This window comes from Vigna unguiculata, chromosome 2, assembly GCF_004118075.2.
Source record: "Vigna unguiculata cultivar IT97K-499-35 chromosome 2, ASM411807v1, whole genome shotgun sequence".
NCBI lineage: Eukaryota > Viridiplantae > Streptophyta > Magnoliopsida > Fabales > Fabaceae > Vigna > Vigna unguiculata.
In genome coordinates, this window is record NC_040280.1 from 30,268,035 (window position 1) to 30,285,216 (window position 17,182).

General features: G+C 28.7%; 2 protein-coding genes and 1 long non-coding RNA gene across 3 annotated transcripts; 1 reads left to right on the plus strand and 2 right to left on the minus strand.

Annotated features, from left to right (window-relative positions):
* Window positions 1-5,722: 5,722 nt before the first annotated feature.
* LOC114173111 (glycine cleavage system H protein, mitochondrial) lies at window positions 5,723-6,943 on the plus strand. The gene is made up of 4 exons (XM_028057335.1): window positions 5,723-6,005; window positions 6,089-6,177; window positions 6,419-6,589; window positions 6,712-6,943. Exons 1-4 carry the CDS (start codon window positions 5,897-5,899, stop codon window positions 6,838-6,840), a joined length of 498 nt encoding a protein of 165 aa, XP_027913136.1. The 5' UTR covers window positions 5,723-5,896; the 3' UTR covers window positions 6,841-6,943.
* A 1,474-nt stretch (window positions 6,944-8,417) lies between these two features.
* Window positions 8,418-11,025, minus strand: LOC114174667 (beta-amyrin 11-oxidase-like). The gene is made up of 8 exons (XM_028059494.1): window positions 10,787-11,025; window positions 10,141-10,624; window positions 9,740-10,000; window positions 9,534-9,623; window positions 9,379-9,457; window positions 9,173-9,279; window positions 8,935-9,056; window positions 8,418-8,798 (listed from the first exon to the last, which is right to left on the minus strand). The coding sequence occupies exons 1-8, from the start codon at window positions 11,023-11,025 to the stop codon at window positions 8,705-8,707; spliced, it is 1,476 nt and encodes a 491-aa protein (XP_027915295.1). The 3' UTR covers window positions 8,418-8,704.
* Window positions 11,026-13,242: 2,217 nt separating this feature from the next.
* Window positions 13,243-15,572, minus strand: LOC114168370. The gene is made up of 2 exons (XR_003600666.1): window positions 15,418-15,572; window positions 13,243-13,674 (listed from the first exon to the last, which is right to left on the minus strand). It is a non-coding gene; the product is annotated as an uncharacterized LOC114168370 (long non-coding RNA).
* Between the last annotated feature and the right edge of the window lie 1,610 nt (window positions 15,573-17,182).

The window sequence follows — 17,182 nt, forward strand, 5'->3', positions numbered from 1 at the left end:
ATATATATATATATATATCATGAATGTATAATCTAATCGTACAATTTTATTATAAATAGTTTTTTATAATAAAATTTTAAAAAGTAGTTATATTTGAAAAAAACGTATAAATTTAAAACATAATGGCACTTAGAATGTAAGATTAGTATAATTGATTTCAAAAAAAATGTTACTTAAAAGAGCAAAATAAGAAAAAAAAAATACAAAAGATATAACAATACTCCTCTATATTTAAATATAACAAGATATTAGTATAATATTATACAAAGTTTTCATTTGCCTTAAAACATTTTCTTTAATGTTTAAATATTATTAATATTCACATTAACCTCAAACAAATAATTTTCATCATTCATTTACTTTAAAAAAAAATCGTCTAATTGAGCAATCAATTTTTGGTCTTAGATGGATGATCCTGGTCAAACTATATAAACATACCTAAAGTTTAACCTTTTATTAATTCATATCAATAAAATGTCAGATATAACCAAAATTAATGATTTATGTATCATGATACTGACAGTTTATTTATTTCACAATAACTTTATATAAAGAAAATAAATTTAAACAGTTCTTATAGTAATTATTATATGGTCTGTATCCATTACTTTTTTATGAAACAAAACCACGTTCTAGAAAAAAAAAATGTGTACCAGTTTTAGAAAAGAAAAAACTGTGCACACATATGATATTTTTCATGAAACAAATATGTGCGAACTGTCTACCAATTCTAGAAAAGAAAAAACTGTGTACCCACTTGGTATTTTTTATGAAACCAAATTGTGTAGTCCATGCGTTACTAACAGTATAATAAGACATATGATTCATTTTTGATCATATACATTTAAATTAATGATCTCTTAAAATAATAAAAACATAATTTTTATAATTCATTACAATAAAATGTTAGATATAACCAAATTTAATGTTTGTTTAATAATGTTACCCACTATTTATTTAGTTTACAATAACTTTATCAAAAAAATAAATTTAAGTATTACTTTATATATATATATATATAAAATATGAAGTAAAATCAAATGTTACAATTTTATTATAAATAGTTTTTTATAATAAAATATAATAAAGTTTTAAAAAATAGTTATATTTGAAATTAAGAAAAGGTGTAAATTAAAAAAAAATGGTCTTAGAATGTAAGATTAGTATAATTGATTTTTAAAAATGTTACTTAAAAAGCAAAATAAGAAGGAAGAACACAAAATATAACAATACTCCTCTTTATTTAAATAAATAATATATATATATATATATATATATATATATATATATATAAAGATTTACTAAGTCATAACCAATTTATTTATGTATCGTGTTATTAATTATTTACTGATTCATGTTAAATTTATATTGAGAAGTTAAATTATTTAAATATTACTTGTAATCGATATTTTGCTTTTAATATCATAAAACATGAACTTAATCAAATGAAAAAAAAAAACTACTAAATTTTTGATTAATTCAAAACAATAAAACTCTAATATAATTAGATTTAATGACTTCCCAATCCTAACTATATATTTATTTCACCATATATTTATATAAGAAAACAAAATTTTATAATAGTTAGTGTAGTTAAAACCATAATCTAGATATAATAAAATTTTATACTAGTTAGTGTAGTTAAAACGATGATCTAGATATTGATTTTTTTATACAAATTAAACAGTTAAATAATATAAAAAGTTTAGAAAGTTAATTTAATAAATTTTTTACCAAGATCTTTAAGATATTAGTATGATGTTATACAAAGTTTTCATTTACATTGAAATATTCACATCAACTTCAAACAAATAATTTTCATCATTCACTTACTTTAAAACAAAATTATTTAATTCAACAATCAATTTTTGATCATATATAAATGATTCTTGTCAAACTAGATAAACATACTTAAAGTTTAACCAAAATTAATGATTAATGTATCTTGATATTGACTGTTTATTTATTTCACAATAACTTTATATAAAGAAAATAAATTTAAACATTACTTATAATAATTATTATATGGTTTGTATTTATTATTTTCTATGAAACAAAACCACGTTCTAGCAAAGAAAACAAGTTGTGCACCAATTCTAGAAAAGAAAATAATTGTATACTCATATGGTATTTTTCATAAAATAAAACTGTATGAACTGTGTGTCAGTTCTATAAAAGAAAAAAAATTGTGTACGCATATGATAATTTCAAAATTTAAAATATAATTAAACGAAACACAACTATGAAATTTATATATAAAATGAGAGTATTGGATTATATATTAGTATATATTTTATAAGAGTACTTATATAATTTTCACTGTTCACTTCTATATTTAATCAAATACCTTAATCACATTAATATGCATAGGAATCTCGCACACCATAAGAAGACTATATATATATATATATATATATATATATATATATATATATATATTTTTTTTTTTTTGTACTGGAACATTGAATACACTTTTTTAGTAGCATGTGTGATCGTATTGGGAGCAGTTAGTAACTATGCATGACAGAATAGGTACTTTCAAGTTTGAATTCCAGAATCTACCTCAATGCCTCACCTCAAATTCTAAAGTCTCAATCAAACTCCTATATGGTCTCATTTTACTACTCTACCTTCTGCTTTTATAACCAAGATTCACACAAAAAAGTGTAAGATTCAGTCCCAAGTAAAATGCCATTTATGTCACAAGCCTTTTAAATATTTGTTTACATTTATTAAATTTATTTTTCTGGATAATATGTTTTCAAATATGAATAAACAACAGTTGTAAATTTATGTACAAATTAGTACATATAAATATTAAAAATATATTTTCTACACTTCTAAAATAAACATGTTGTCATATAATAATATCAAGATCTGTCTCTTTCTCATCTCTGCAAGTCAAAGAGTTTGTTGGTTGGACGGACGCATGAAGCTAAACGACGAGAAGCATGATTCAAAGTCACGCCACTGCTATGAACTTTTACTTTTTTTTTAAATATTGAAATAAAATCTATAATAAAAATAGAAATATAATAACTAATTTTAAAAATTTGGTGGCCAAATTTCTAAATCCAAGTTTAGTGGGAAGAAACCATATGTCAACGTGATACCGAATATGATATCCTATGCCATGTTCCGTTGAAAATTCTTGATCCTCGCTCGCTACAGTACCCACACTATGTATATTATAATTATATTTTCATTATTTTGTCATAATTAGTAATAGTCTATTATTTAACATTTAATATTTTGGTGTTATCGCAACACAATACGTGTGAGATTTCTAACAGAGCACTTTCTCTTACATTTGGTTCTCGACTTAAGAATGGTTGAGGATGTGAGCGATTGACACGTTGCAAAATTCGTATCATTTCTCATTGTTTGTGAAAACTTTCAATGAAGTTAAGAACTCGTGGACAATGATGTCAACTACTCTGAGCGTGATTCTGCTTTAGCCAATAAAATAGTTCATACAAATTAAATAATTTAATAAATTATCTTCTTAAATTTATACACATGTCTCACGAAATTATTGTAAAAATAATAAATTTTAATACCAAATATTTTTGACATCAAAATTTAAATTTTTTGAGTGTTTAAAAATAATATGATTATTTTATTATGTAACATTTTCTAATAAATTTATTTCATTTCTAAACATTTAAAAATTAGAGTTAAAGTGCAGAAATTAAAAAATTGTGAATAGGCGAATTTATTTGGAGACATGGGTCCAGGACATGTATCAGTTGGTCAACGACCTTTGACAGAGTTGCTGAAACTTAGGTCCACCATTTCCGACTTTGACGTCATCCTTGTCGGGTTTGTGTGTAATATAAAAAGTATTACTGTAATCTTTTATATATCAATAAAAGAATTAATGTAATTACATTTTTAAAATAAGATTATATATATATCAGATTTATTTTCATTATAATAATTTTAAATCTATATTTATATACCAAACTTATCTTACTAAAAGCTATACATATTCCTAATATTTAACAGAGATCAATAAAAACTTAATAGTTTGTAAAAACTATAAAATGTCTTTATTGACTAAGCGGATTGTAGAAAGTATCTGAATTTGAATTATCTCTTATGTTTTTCTGTATTATTCTTATGTTATGTCTTTGGATAAATACTTATGGTCAATATTTTAAAATATATTAAAAGGATTTTTAAAGTACTTATAGTATCAATATAAATGTCGTTTGAAAACATAATAGAGAAAAATAAATAGAAAAAATCCGAAGGATTCGAAATATCCAATAAATAAGTAGAGTTGACAAATAATAGACATGAAGAAAAATTTATATTTTTGAGTTCTTTAAGAGTCCTGTAGGCCTGTGATAGAGTGGAGCATAAACTTTTGGGGATTTCTTTGAGCACCCTCATATTTCCTTTTAGCACTCTCATAAATGTGAAAATTTCCATTTTATTATTAAAAAGTGGGACTATACAATTTGGAAATATTTTTAACTAATGAATTGTGTAATTTGAAAACTTATTTTACTTTTAGATTGTGCAGTTCGGAATTTTTTCTTTTCCAGAATTTTTTTTTTCTGAATTTCACAATTCAAAAATAATTCTTTATAAGAGAAGGATTGGAATTATGTAATTTGGAAGTATCTTTATAATTACACAATCTGAAAATAAAGAAAAATAATTTGAAAGTTTTTTTATAAAAAAATTAACTTTGTTAATTTATAGAGTCTGAAAATAAAAAATAATTTTTGAATTGTGCTATTTATAACACTTCATTCCTTCCTTGAATCCATTTATGACCCAACACATTGATAAGGATAATAACGAGGCAAGGAGGGGGTTTTCTACTTGCAGCCTCATGTTTTCTTCCTCCACCCCATACTTTCTAAAATTTCAATTATACCTTTGCTACATTTAATAAAAAAGGATAGTTTAAGATTTTTTGTGTTTTAATTATAATTTCAAATCGTAAAATTCATAAATATTTCGGATTACACAATCCCAAAATTCAAAAATATCAATTCCACACATTTTGTAAAATCTGAAATGTAGATTACATCTGGAATTCTACAATTTGTAATTAAAATTTAGAATACATTCGGAATATAATTACATCTCGAGTTATAATCAGTAAAGTAAATTCATATTTTGATTTTGAAAATCAACATAGAAGTTCAAATTTTTTAGAAGGGATAACTGAGCCAGTTATAAGACTATCGGTGCAGGAAGAAAATATTGGGGTGCAGGAAGACATACATCTCAGGCCTGGAGGCTACGAGGAAGATTAATCTTTTAACCAACTTCATTGGGCTGCACATGAAAAGTAGGAGCGTGCAAAAAAGAAAAGGCCCAAGATGGTTTGGGCCAAGTGAGCCGACTCAGAAAGACCAAGAAAGTGTGAGGCTAACTTTACTTTTATCTACAAGACTTTCAGCTTTGTACAGTTCTTTAATTTTTCAGTGGTTGCAAATATAGAAGGATTCAGTTAGGCTTTTTAATCCGATAATGGCACACATGCCTTAATATAGTAAAATAAATATATTTTCTTAAAAGATATTATGTTTTACAAAATTTCCACATGTTCCCCCTAATTGTCTTATTACATAACAATATTATTTGAAAAATAAAATAAAAAAGTAAAATAATATAATTATAAGTAACATAAAAAAAACCCTAAAAATAAAGAATAGAGTATGAATCTGGGTTAGGTTTGATTTAATTTGAAGGTTAATAAGAGTAGTGGAAAGAGAATGGTTGATGCATAAAGAGGATGAGGCTTTCGTTGCCCACCATTCATCGAAGATAATATATGAAGAGTTGCATGCACTGTTTGAGTCATAATATTATAATATCTCCTACAACATAAACAGAAACAGAGACAACAACACAACCTCAATCTCTGTCTCTAATGGCGCTAAGGATGTGGGCTTCTTCTACTGCCAATGCACTCAAACTCTCTTCTGCCTCCAGACCCCATCTTCTTCCTCCTTTTTCTTTCTCCAGATGCTTATCTACTGGTATTTTTTTTATTTACACTTCTTTCTCCACATTCATATCTCCATTCACCTCATTTCACAACTTCTTTTTCCTTCTTTCACAGTCTTGGATGGATTTAAGTACGCGGAATCACACGAGTGGGTCAAGCATGAAGGCTCAGTCGCCACCATTGGTATCACTGACCATGCCCAGGTTCGTTCCTTCCACCCCTTAATCAGATAACACTAAATTATCGTTTTTTATTTGTTTTCTGCTTGCAAACATCGAGGTTTGTAGGATAGTGTTATCTTACAATTTGCTTGTGTTTAGAAAACTCTGTTTCTTACAATTTAACAGAAAACTTGAGCAGTTGTTTGTGCAAGGGTGTTGAATTAAACTATAACTAGAACTGAAAGTGAAGTGAAGGCTGAAGCTGTGTAATAATTAATTGCAGGACCATCTTGGAGAGGTTGTGTATTTGGAGCTGCCAGAACCAGGTGTTTCAGTGTCAAAGAATTCTGGGTTTGGAGCTGTTGAAAGTGTGAAAGCATCAAGTGATATAAATTCACCAATCTCCGGGGAGATTGTCGAGGTCAACAAAAAGCTCAAAGAAAAGCCTGGCCTGGTGATAACCCTCTTTCTTTCTACCATTGTTGTGTGATTTGAATTGCAGTGATGATTTTGGGTTTTTGTTGTAATGAGAAGCTTAATTATACTTACTTTTTGCATTTTTGGCACTTAATTAAGGTGAACTCAAGCCCGTACGAAGATGGATGGATAATCAAAGTAAAGCCAAGTGATCCTTCGGAGTTGGATTCGTTGTTGGGTCCAAAGGAATACACAAAACATTGTGAGGAAGAAGGTGGTAGTCATTGAAGTTTGATTTGGCTCCTGCACTTGTATGTTCATGTTTTTATCATCTTATTGTCTTCTGAACAATTTTTTCAATCTGCAATAGAACTGTTTCTTTTCAGTTTTCCTTTCTCTGCTATTCTCTTCTGCCTCCGACACTTCACTGTGTCTGCGTTATGATCTTGTCATAATAATAAACCTGTTTTTTAAAGAAATAGGTATTACTTTAATAGAAAAGTAATTAACATTGATGCATCATTTGAAAGAACACGTTCTGTTTGAAGCAAAAAGAGCTGTGGCTGTATGTTTATGTTTTCTTGTGGCCAAATATTTTTATGTTTGACATTTGCGGGTATGATGTAATGTAACCTTACAAGTTACACCTTAACTCGACTAAATTTACTAAAGTTCTATAATATCATATTAGAAAAAGTTGATTTTAAGTTTTACATAACTTTATAGACTAACTTTATTAAAATGATGTAAAATTGATTTCAGAAAAAAATAGTTCCAACAAACTTTCTTACTCCATCAAATTAAGCACAGTAATATTGAATTCCAGATATTGATTGATTCTTATACCTTATTATATATATATATATATATATATATATATATATATATGAAAGAATTGAATTATGCTAAACTCTTAAAAATTGAATATATAGAATTTGTGAGAAAAAAATTGTATCAAAAGAGTGATTGGTGTCTTGGTTGATGAAACAAATAAAAGATAATCACAGCTAAAATTCGAAAAGTTCTAAAATAAGCTATAATAATAAAATAATTTTGTTTGTGAGATCTTTGATAATATAACATAATTTAAATCTTATCTATCAAAGAGAAGAATTAATATAAAATAATTGATATTTTTCTTTATGTCTTTTATAAGGTGTTTTTCTTTCAACTGTATTTGATTTGACACGTCCTTATTATGATTTTCCTTTTGTGAAAGAGATCAAAACAATTATTTTTATCAAGCTCTTAATAAAATGTTATTATCTACTAAAGGATTTGTAAAATTTTAATTATGGATAAAAATCATTATTAGTTTTTGAATGGTCAATTTGGTTGAAAATAATTTTATGATAATTAATATTTTAAATAGTTGGAGAAAAAGAGTAAACAAGGTGAAAGAGGGCAATAATCATAAATTATAAACTTTTAGATCCTTGAAATCAACTTATTTTTTAAAGATCTTTTTTAAATATCCATTATTAATATTATCCCAAATTTACGCAGGAAATTACAAACTAGACCTTCTTTTTATTTTACAAAACCAGGTAAAATATTTAAAATTATCTTCGTGCCCAGGTGTAAAACAATGACAAAAGAAAGTAGACTGGCTTTAAATATTGGTATAAAATAAAGACCGATACAATATATCAGAGAAATTTTAAGGATTTAAGTTATGACTATTTTCCTGCACGATCAGTGATTTATTATTTTTTGTAAAATTAAATTACATGGTTATGGTATAAGGATCAGATAGCATAAATTTGCTAAAATGGAATACTATAGTACACTTGGAAATATAAAGAAGGATGATATGAACATATTAAATTATAATTATAAAAACTACAGAAATTGTAATTACCGAAATTTGTTCCAAAAAGAAAAACCAAAGCCTTTTTCTTCTTTTTCTCTCCCTATTTTTCCACTGCCCAAAGCGAAAATTACACAACTTTTTCTTTTTTCAAACCAAAGGAATCTCCAATAAAAAAATAAATAAGTTACTCATTTTATTTTCTAAAATTATCATAACTATTACATTCTTTTCGCGTATAAGCTCTGCAAAACTATTTGCAACTTCTGCAAGTGTCGCATCTTAAACTTTGATTTGATCAAATGACTCTCTAAATTTTTTTACTTTTATGTATCCTATGATTTATGTGAGTTTTATAATTCTGGCAGAGCAGTTATCTAAGGGTCTTGGCAATGGTAGATAAGTGATTGGACAATCTGGGTTCACTCTCTCCATCCTGCAACATTCAAATGTTTAAGACCAATCAGATTGAAAACCTTTCTTCACAAAATAATATAAAAACAATGCTTCCTTTGACTAATTAACCTTCTAAGACCAAAAAAATTCAAAAAAAATTCAAAAGTAGATGAAACCTGTAGTTAAGAAGAAAATGATGGAGGAAAATGGTGATCTCAAGTTTGGCCAAGTCACTCCCAGGACAAAATCTGCTTCCTAATCCAAATGGAACAAAAGAACCTGCTCTTGCTGTGTGATTCTGCACAATACATAATTTTACCACAAGTAACATATCATCATCTTCTGTTCTTCAAATCAAACTCAATGTTCAAGAACGAGTGAAAGAACATTTTTTGCAAAGTTAATTACACATACTTCCCATCTGGAAGGATCGAAATCCTTTGGATTGTTGTAAGTTCCAGGGTCCATGTGCACCCCTCGGTTCCAAACCAGAACTTTCCAACCTTTGGGTATGGTAAAACCTGCAAAATTTTTCATTTTTTCGTAAATGCTAAGGTATTGTAATGAACAAAAATTATCAAATGTTGTAAGAAGCACTGATCAAATAACTGTAAACTAACCATTGATGCTGAGGTCCACCTTTGCCTGTCTGAAGTTCGCAAACGAGATAGATGTTTTTCGCAGCATCTCATCGATAACCTATCAGAACACAGTTTTCTCAAAACAGCTTCATTTTTTCATCTTAATGGTTCAAGACCCTCATAAATCTATATACCTTTGAAAGATATTCCATTTGCTTAATTTCCTTCAGGTTCAGCCCTTTCTGGGTGGAGGGTCTTGCTTGCATGATCTCTTCTTGTTCTTTCTGGAAGGTGCAAAGTTTTGTTAGTAAAAAAAAAAAAGAACCCTCATAAACAGTATACAAAAATGAAGCTAAGAAAAGGTAGATTGAGAGAGAAAATTTTATGCAGACACTGATACCTTAGCCCTTTCGAAGAAATTCGAGTGTTGTGTGAGGTAGATGATGGTCCACAATATTCCATGAGCAGAACTTTCGTGACCAGCTAACAAGAACACCAGAAGCAAGTCGATAATGTCTTCATCCCCCAGCTGCTTACCCTCTTCATCTTTCACTTCCATCAATGAATCCATCATATCCCTTTTCGTCTTTCTTTTTCTACCATTGCTCCTTCTCTTTAACTCCACCACACCTTGCAGCAACTTCGTCAACTTCTTTCGTGCCTGAACACGCATACATTAAATATTAAAACCGACACAACATCATAGAATTACAAGTTTCACAAGAAATTACTTAATTAACTAACGTTGTTCCTGACTTTCATTAATTAAGGATGTGGTCTAGGTTTAAAATAATAACTAACCTTGACTGCTTTATAGAAAGCAAAGCCTGGGACATTGATAGGCAGTGACTTAATTCCACGACTAAAATCTCTGTACAAGTTTTCGATGAAGCCAAGATCCACATGGTGAACATCGGAGCCCATGAAAATGGTGGTGATGATATTAAAAGCGAACTTTCTCAGCTCTGTGAGGAACTCAGAAGGGGTGCTCTTGGAAGACAACTCTTCCAGCACTTTGACAGAAGCATCTTCTATGAGAGCTACGTACATGGACAATGCCTCGTGGCCAGTTATGGGAGAGGTGGTTAAGCGACGAAGACGCTTGTGTTCCTCGTTTGAGATGCCATGGAACGATCTCTTTCCAAAGAGGGTGGTGGTGGAAGCAGGGTATCCAAGCTTCAGTTGTTCATCGTCTGTGAGAATCCTACGACATGTCTCTGGCGTGCAAACGATGATGCTAGGGCTTCCAAATAAGAATGTTCTGTACATACCAGTCCTGCCATATCTGATCCAAAACATTATGGGAATGAATTCATGAGTAAACATCCTTATAATTTTTATATAATGTTTCATTACAAGACTTATATTCACATTTAGATTCGCAACGAACATTTTCACTGTGGATTCATTCTTTAAGTAAAGTGTGGAGTGAAGAGAAAAGATATACCTGAAAACAAGATCATAGATAAAGGAATCAGGATCAGATTTGAAAGCTTTGAAGAAGGTGAACATGTTCCCCAAAAAAGGCCAACCCAGATGACCAGGTGGAAGACGGTGTTGAATGTTTCTTTCCACCCTTGAAACATAGTACCATTCATTCACTCTCCAAAGAAATCCAAAGACAAATGCATATCCACCCAACAAAGCTGCAATTAGGATGAACCACAAAGAATGCAGAAACACCATGCTGGTTAGTCACATGCAAAGTCCAAAATTGTTGAGCGGTATTTATAAAGATTTTGAGAGAAATCAACTCATTTATATATGTATTGTCAACTATTAATCCGTTTATATACTGATTATTAAAAGGTTTTACACATCTAATACATAAACTTTTTACTCTTTCATAAATACCTCTTTGACAAGTTATACTGGTTATATAAATTTGATAAGGTACTTTTATAAGTGAAAAAAGGGCTTATATGTGTGAACAGATCACCTTTCCGTACTCCCTCTCTTTGTTGAAAAACTAGGTATTGGTGATTGATATGTTCGTGGTGTGATGGGATTAATATTTGACTAATGAAGGCTAGTTATTTGAGTGAAAATTTAAGCAAAGATCTTTGGGACCCAACTCTAGAATTAATTATTTACTTAATTGGTTAATTAGCATTAATTGTGTTATACTCCAATGTATAAAGAAACGACTTGCCTACTTTATATGGTGAATTAGGTGTCACCTTATAGAATATATAGTTAAATGATACTATTGTGTTTGAGTTCAAAATGTAGGAACATATCAAAATCAGGGAAGAAATTGTAGTTCGTAAACCTGTGAAGTTTGACAGATTCTATGATTCGCATAAACTTTCTTACCATGTTTTTGTTTATGTTTGATTGAATAACGCCCTTGTGTCTGCAAGGTGGCAACAGGTTGGTTGATATGACGTTGTATTTTCACTAAAATGCTCCAATATTACTCAATTTGAAGTGAACAACAAGTTTAGTTCAATGCTCCACGCGTATAACCATTTATATATAATTGTACATTTTAAGTTTATTTATTCTCATAAGTTTCTTTCTTCAAAATTTATACCAAAGTATGAATTTCTTTCTCTTGGAACAAATTTTTCATTTTCTACTCGTATACGTATCCGTGATTTCTTGAGAAGTTATTTGTGCCACTTAACTATATAGTGTTGGAAATGAAATGGAGATGGGGGAGTTGTGTTATTAACTTAATAATGGAAAAAACTATTTTGACAATACACATTCTATAAATAATAATAAATATTGAATTAAAACATAAATTAGTAAAAATAATAAGAGTGTGAAACTATGACATCCTTAAATTTATGTGTTTAATTTGCATACGATTCGGAAGCAGCTGGTTAAATAATATTACAGAATTGACTAATAATGTTGAAAAATGAGGTATATTAAAAATATTTTATTCATAATTTTTTTACTGATAAACTCTTGCAGGAAGTCGCGGGACGGTGTCAGTTCAATGCTTTGGGTTACCTTACTTGATTGGTTCATTCATACGAAGAAACCAAATTAAAGTACTCGTTCAAAGTACTAATATATTTTTAAAATTTTATTAAATTGAATTAAGGAGATGTGCTCTGAATTCAATTTCTCAGAATAATTTGCAAAAGTGTTACAGAGTTGACGATTATACAATTGAAGACGAGGTGTAATTATCGCGATATTTGCAATATAACTACAAAATTTTGTAACTCAGTTTCTTTGATAAATCAGTTGAGTTATCAAAAATAAAATTTAATCAATCGTCTATTTTCTTACTTATTCCTATTAATAGAAATTATTCAGTTAAGGTCTCATCATTAATTAATAAAACCTGACTAATATTAAGCAGTAAATAGCAATATTACAATAAAAAAACATTTTTTTAACAATTTAAGTAACAAATAACTCTTACAATAATAATGATAATAAATATGAAAACATGACACCTTTTAGATTCTTGTTTTTTTGTAAAATTAAAAATTTCTAATTGTAAATAACTCGATTACTTTCATTAAATTTTAAAATTTCAATGTTTAAAAGTCTTTATCTAAACAATGTGTTTAATTATAACATTTTAAATTCTTTGAAAGATAAATCACCCTCTTAAATTCCTTGTCTAAACAAATTATAAGCTACATTTGCTTATATTTTTCACTGAAGGGAAAAAAAATTGAACTCATGCACATTAAGTGAAGAACCAAAAATACATTGAAGTTTTTATTGTTTCCAAAATTACGTAAAAGGTCTCAAATGGAATAAAAACTCAATTCGATCTCATTTTATCTTGGCAAATTTTGTTTTCAAATTTACAAATAGAGATGTCTCCCCATTTTACCATTACTTAGCCAAAAAAAGAAAAATTCTTAACGCATACTCAAAATTGTCATCCACATCCCCCAACCGTAGCAGAACCCAAGATTTTAGTGTCACTTCTCCAGATTGAATTTTCCATTAACATAAACATAACAGACTACAGAACCAGGCATGTGTGACTGGTAAAAACAGGTGATTGAAGATAGTCCACATAGTATAGCCTTAACCAATTTATAACATTCGGTACAGCAGAAATTCAAAACATAATAGTGTAGCATATATTACAGTCTATACTCCTCTTAAGTTTTTTCAGATTTTGACATCGGGAGATTCAACATAGGAGATTGAAATCAATTCAGACCTAAATTTGTCATCCCAATCAACATTTGGTCTTGCAAAGCCATCTGCTTCCTCGCTTTCAGGCACAATATCTGAATCCAGAATTTTATCAGGTAAAGAATCAGAGATAGCAATGAGTAACTCACGTGCCAGCTCCTCAGATGCCTTCTTGCTCGGTGATTTGCAATCCATATAACTTTCTGATATTTCCTACAAGTCCAAATTTGTTTTGAGGATCCAAAAAATCGGATATTCCCAACATAATACCGCTTGTTTCATTCTGCCTAATCAATTACAATCATTATTATTACCACTTTTCTTTTTCTTTTGTCAGTGATACTAATAAGGGGATTGAAACCATTGCATGTGTTTATTGTCTTTGTGTGCATTGCTGGAGAAACCCAGTTTTCTATTATATCTTAATCTCATTCTCATACACGAATCATATGGTAAATAAGTATTAAAAATGAGTTTATGGAGTAAATGAAAATCATTTAGATAAGTATCATCAGAACTAAAACATGGCATCCAATGAAATTAATACAACACACAAATGTAAAAAAATGCTAGTAATTTTGAATGACATATGATCAATATCACCCTTTTCCTTGAAATATTTCCAGAAGAGCCACAAGAAAAAACATTACAGCAGCATATTGAAAGTGAATGCAACGTTCAGATACTACTTTCAGGGCCATTCCCCTAGTATGATAAACCCCCAACACATTGAACAGTTACGAACGTAACCAAGGAAGTACATGCAGCAGATATAGAACTACCAATAAAGAGAATTTAGTGACAGTCACGCCACTGACAAAGTAAGTAATGGCGTGAATTAGCAACAAATGAGGGTAGGTTAAGGCTAAGAATAGTGACAAATGACGAAGCTGTCTAATTTGAATAGTTTAGAGACATCCATAAAACCGGTGAGTTATCAAGAAGGTGAAGATAGGTTCCACATTCTGTGTTACTTGATTATTCAATTTTCTCTGATTGGCTAGTTTCCATTTCATGGAGTACTTTGAGTGGTTTGACAATACAGATGATCAGATAGCATGTTCAACACAGGGAACCAAGGCTTACCTAAAGTTTGGTAGACGGGTGTTGAAGATAGAATAATGAAACACACAGAGAGTTCTTGCATAAGGCAAGGATGGGCTCTTGGAGCCTACATTCCAAGTGGTCCTTGACTCGGAAGGGTACCTTGAATATCCTACAACTAAGAAACTCTGGCCTAACTAGGGGAGACAACCTCTAGGAGGCCGAATGAGATGACAAGAAACAACAAGTCAGATTCCTTTCAACATTTTCAGTTGGCATTCAAAGTCTTCTTCCATTGCACTAATTATCTATAAAGGCAAATGAACGGTAATTGCTAATTCAGTCAGAAGGGTTAGCCAAAAGATTGTCTAACACAACCAAACACTGGGTGGATGCTTACAGAACACTAGGTGTGCATTCTAACTTCATTTTTGTATTCTCGGTTTTATGTCTATCTTCGATCTTCTAAGCCAACATAGATCTGATTTCTTGAAGAAGGATTCACTTGATACTCACACACCCAAAACAGAAAATACCCATTCTGATTCTTCCTGTCAACTACCAAAGAATTCATAAACCCGAAACACCAGAAGGATTATTCAATCAACCATGATTAATTATTACAATTACTATTCTTAGTGGCCTTTTTATCTCTTGAAACTAAAAGTGTAATGAACTGGTTCGATTCCACGGGATCAATATCAATAAAGAATAAATTCAGTATCATATAATCTTGCAACGAATCTAATTTTCTTGCAATTCGTTTGTTGCAGTTGGCGATCAACATCTCGAAAAGAGTTGCTGATTACAAGATGAACCTATATTCACGTGAAAAAAAAAGAGCGACACAGAACATTCCATAATAACGAAAAGCACTATAGAGATTAGGGATCGAAAAATGGACAAGGCTACCTTATTTTCAGCGCTTCAAAGATGAAATCGTCTTGACCCTTTCTTCGCCTTCTCCACCCCAATCTTTTCTTTACTCTTTCCTAATTTCCCGTCCGTTAAGAATTAAGATGATAATGTTTCTATTTTTTCAATAAAAGTTGGCGCTTTATATTTCTAAAATTAGGTATATGTATAAAACAAAAGACAAACTCTTGATTGGATTACTCTAAATTAAAACAAAAATGGACATTAGAATTTTCAAGTTTTACAAATATATATATATATATATATATATATATATATATATATTAGTGTACACAGCACTGTCATGTTTACGTATATGATTTTTTAAATATACATTATATTATATTAATAAATGATGATAATATAATATTATTAAGTTAATATAAAATAAAATTATATTTATTAAAAATAAAATAAAATATATAAAAAAAGATGAAAGAATAATTGTTGATAAATATAAAAAGTAAAATTATAAAAATAACAATTAATTTTTAAAAATATATTAAATAATTATATTTTAAAAAATAAAATTAATATTTTAAATACGGATACAAAAGAGAAAATCTTTTATATATATATATATATATATATATTTTTTTTTCAAAACTTGAAATTCTCATTTTAATATAAAGTTATTGAAAATAATTTCTACGAAATTATTTCTATTTGACATTAAATTATAAAACATGGAATGAGACATCACTTGCATCTTAAAAATGTTTTTTTTTTCTTGGGATGAGTCCATAAACAATAAATTTTAATTAAATTAAGAAATTAAAAAAAAATCAAGAGGAACACGATAATATAAAGTTTATTTGTGAATGGATTAAGATATAATAATATTCTGGATCTTTCAATCTTCTCATGCTGTGTGTGATATTGAAGAGGAACACAATTTTATGAAGTTTATGTGTTTCACTATAACTTAAAAGATTAAATTCATTGTGTTTATTAATTTTTTTTCTACAATTATTTGAATTTAATTTCTTTTAAACCTCTTAATGATTTAGTTTATTTTTTCCAAACTGCTTTTAAAATTTAATTCAGTTTTATATTTATCCAATTCATTTCACATAATTTTTTTCCAAGACCTTGAATTATATCACTATTTTTTACTATGCATATTATCTTACTTTTTCCAAACTAAATAAGTATAACCGACAGTCATCGTGCATATTTATCTGCATAAGGAATCAAATTAGAATTGTATATTGAAATTTGACATTTTATTATTTTATCAAAATTTTTCAAACAAATGATACACTTGAGAAAGTGATTCAGCAAAGGCCAATTACATCTTTTTTGTTACATTACGTTTATTCTCTCGATCTTTTATAAAATAAGAAGATGATGAATCATTAACATCAGTTTTATTTGATATTTTTTACTTTGTAGGTGAAAAAGTTCTTAATAAATAATCTCACACACTTTTTTTTCTTTATACTTGAAAAACAAACATTTATTCAAAGGAATATTGTAAGTTGTTTTAATATTGAAGATACAAAGATTATGTGGACAATAGGTAATTTTTCATAAAACAAAATTGTGTAGTCCATCAGTCATTTATTATTAAACTAAATTGCGTGATTTATCTGATATTTTGTATGAGATAAAACTGTCTGATTAATTACTTCTCACAAAACAAAACTGTGTGCTCTATCAGACACTTACCAGGAAAGAGAACAGTGTGATCAGTCAGTTACTTTCCATAAAACAAAACTGTGTAGTCCATCCGTTACTTTAGAATAAACAAAATTGCATT

Excerpts from the sequence above, each read along its gene's own strand:
- LOC114173111 (XM_028057335.1), top strand. The coding sequence starts at position 5,897 with ATGGCGCTAAGGATGTGGGCTTCTTCTACTGCCAATGCACTCAAACTC. Across the intron at positions 6,006-6,088 it reads CTCCAGATGCTTATCTACTG|TCTTGGATGGATTTAAGTAC; the intron begins GTATTTTTTTTA and ends CTTCTTTCACAG. Across the intron at positions 6,178-6,418 it reads GTATCACTGACCATGCCCAG|GACCATCTTGGAGAGGTTGT; the intron begins GTTCGTTCCTTC and ends AATTAATTGCAG.
- LOC114174667 (XM_028059494.1), bottom strand. The coding sequence starts at position 11,025 with ATGGTGTTTCTGCATTCTTTGTGGTTCATCCTAATTGCAGCTTTGTTG. Across the intron at positions 10,001-10,140 it reads CTTTCTATAAAGCAGTCAAG|GCACGAAAGAAGTTGACGAA; the intron begins GTTAGTTATTAT and ends ATGCGTGTTCAG. Across the intron at positions 9,280-9,378 it reads GGTGGACCTCAGCATCAATG|GTTTTACCATACCCAAAGGT; the intron begins GTTAGTTTACAG and ends AAAATTTTGCAG.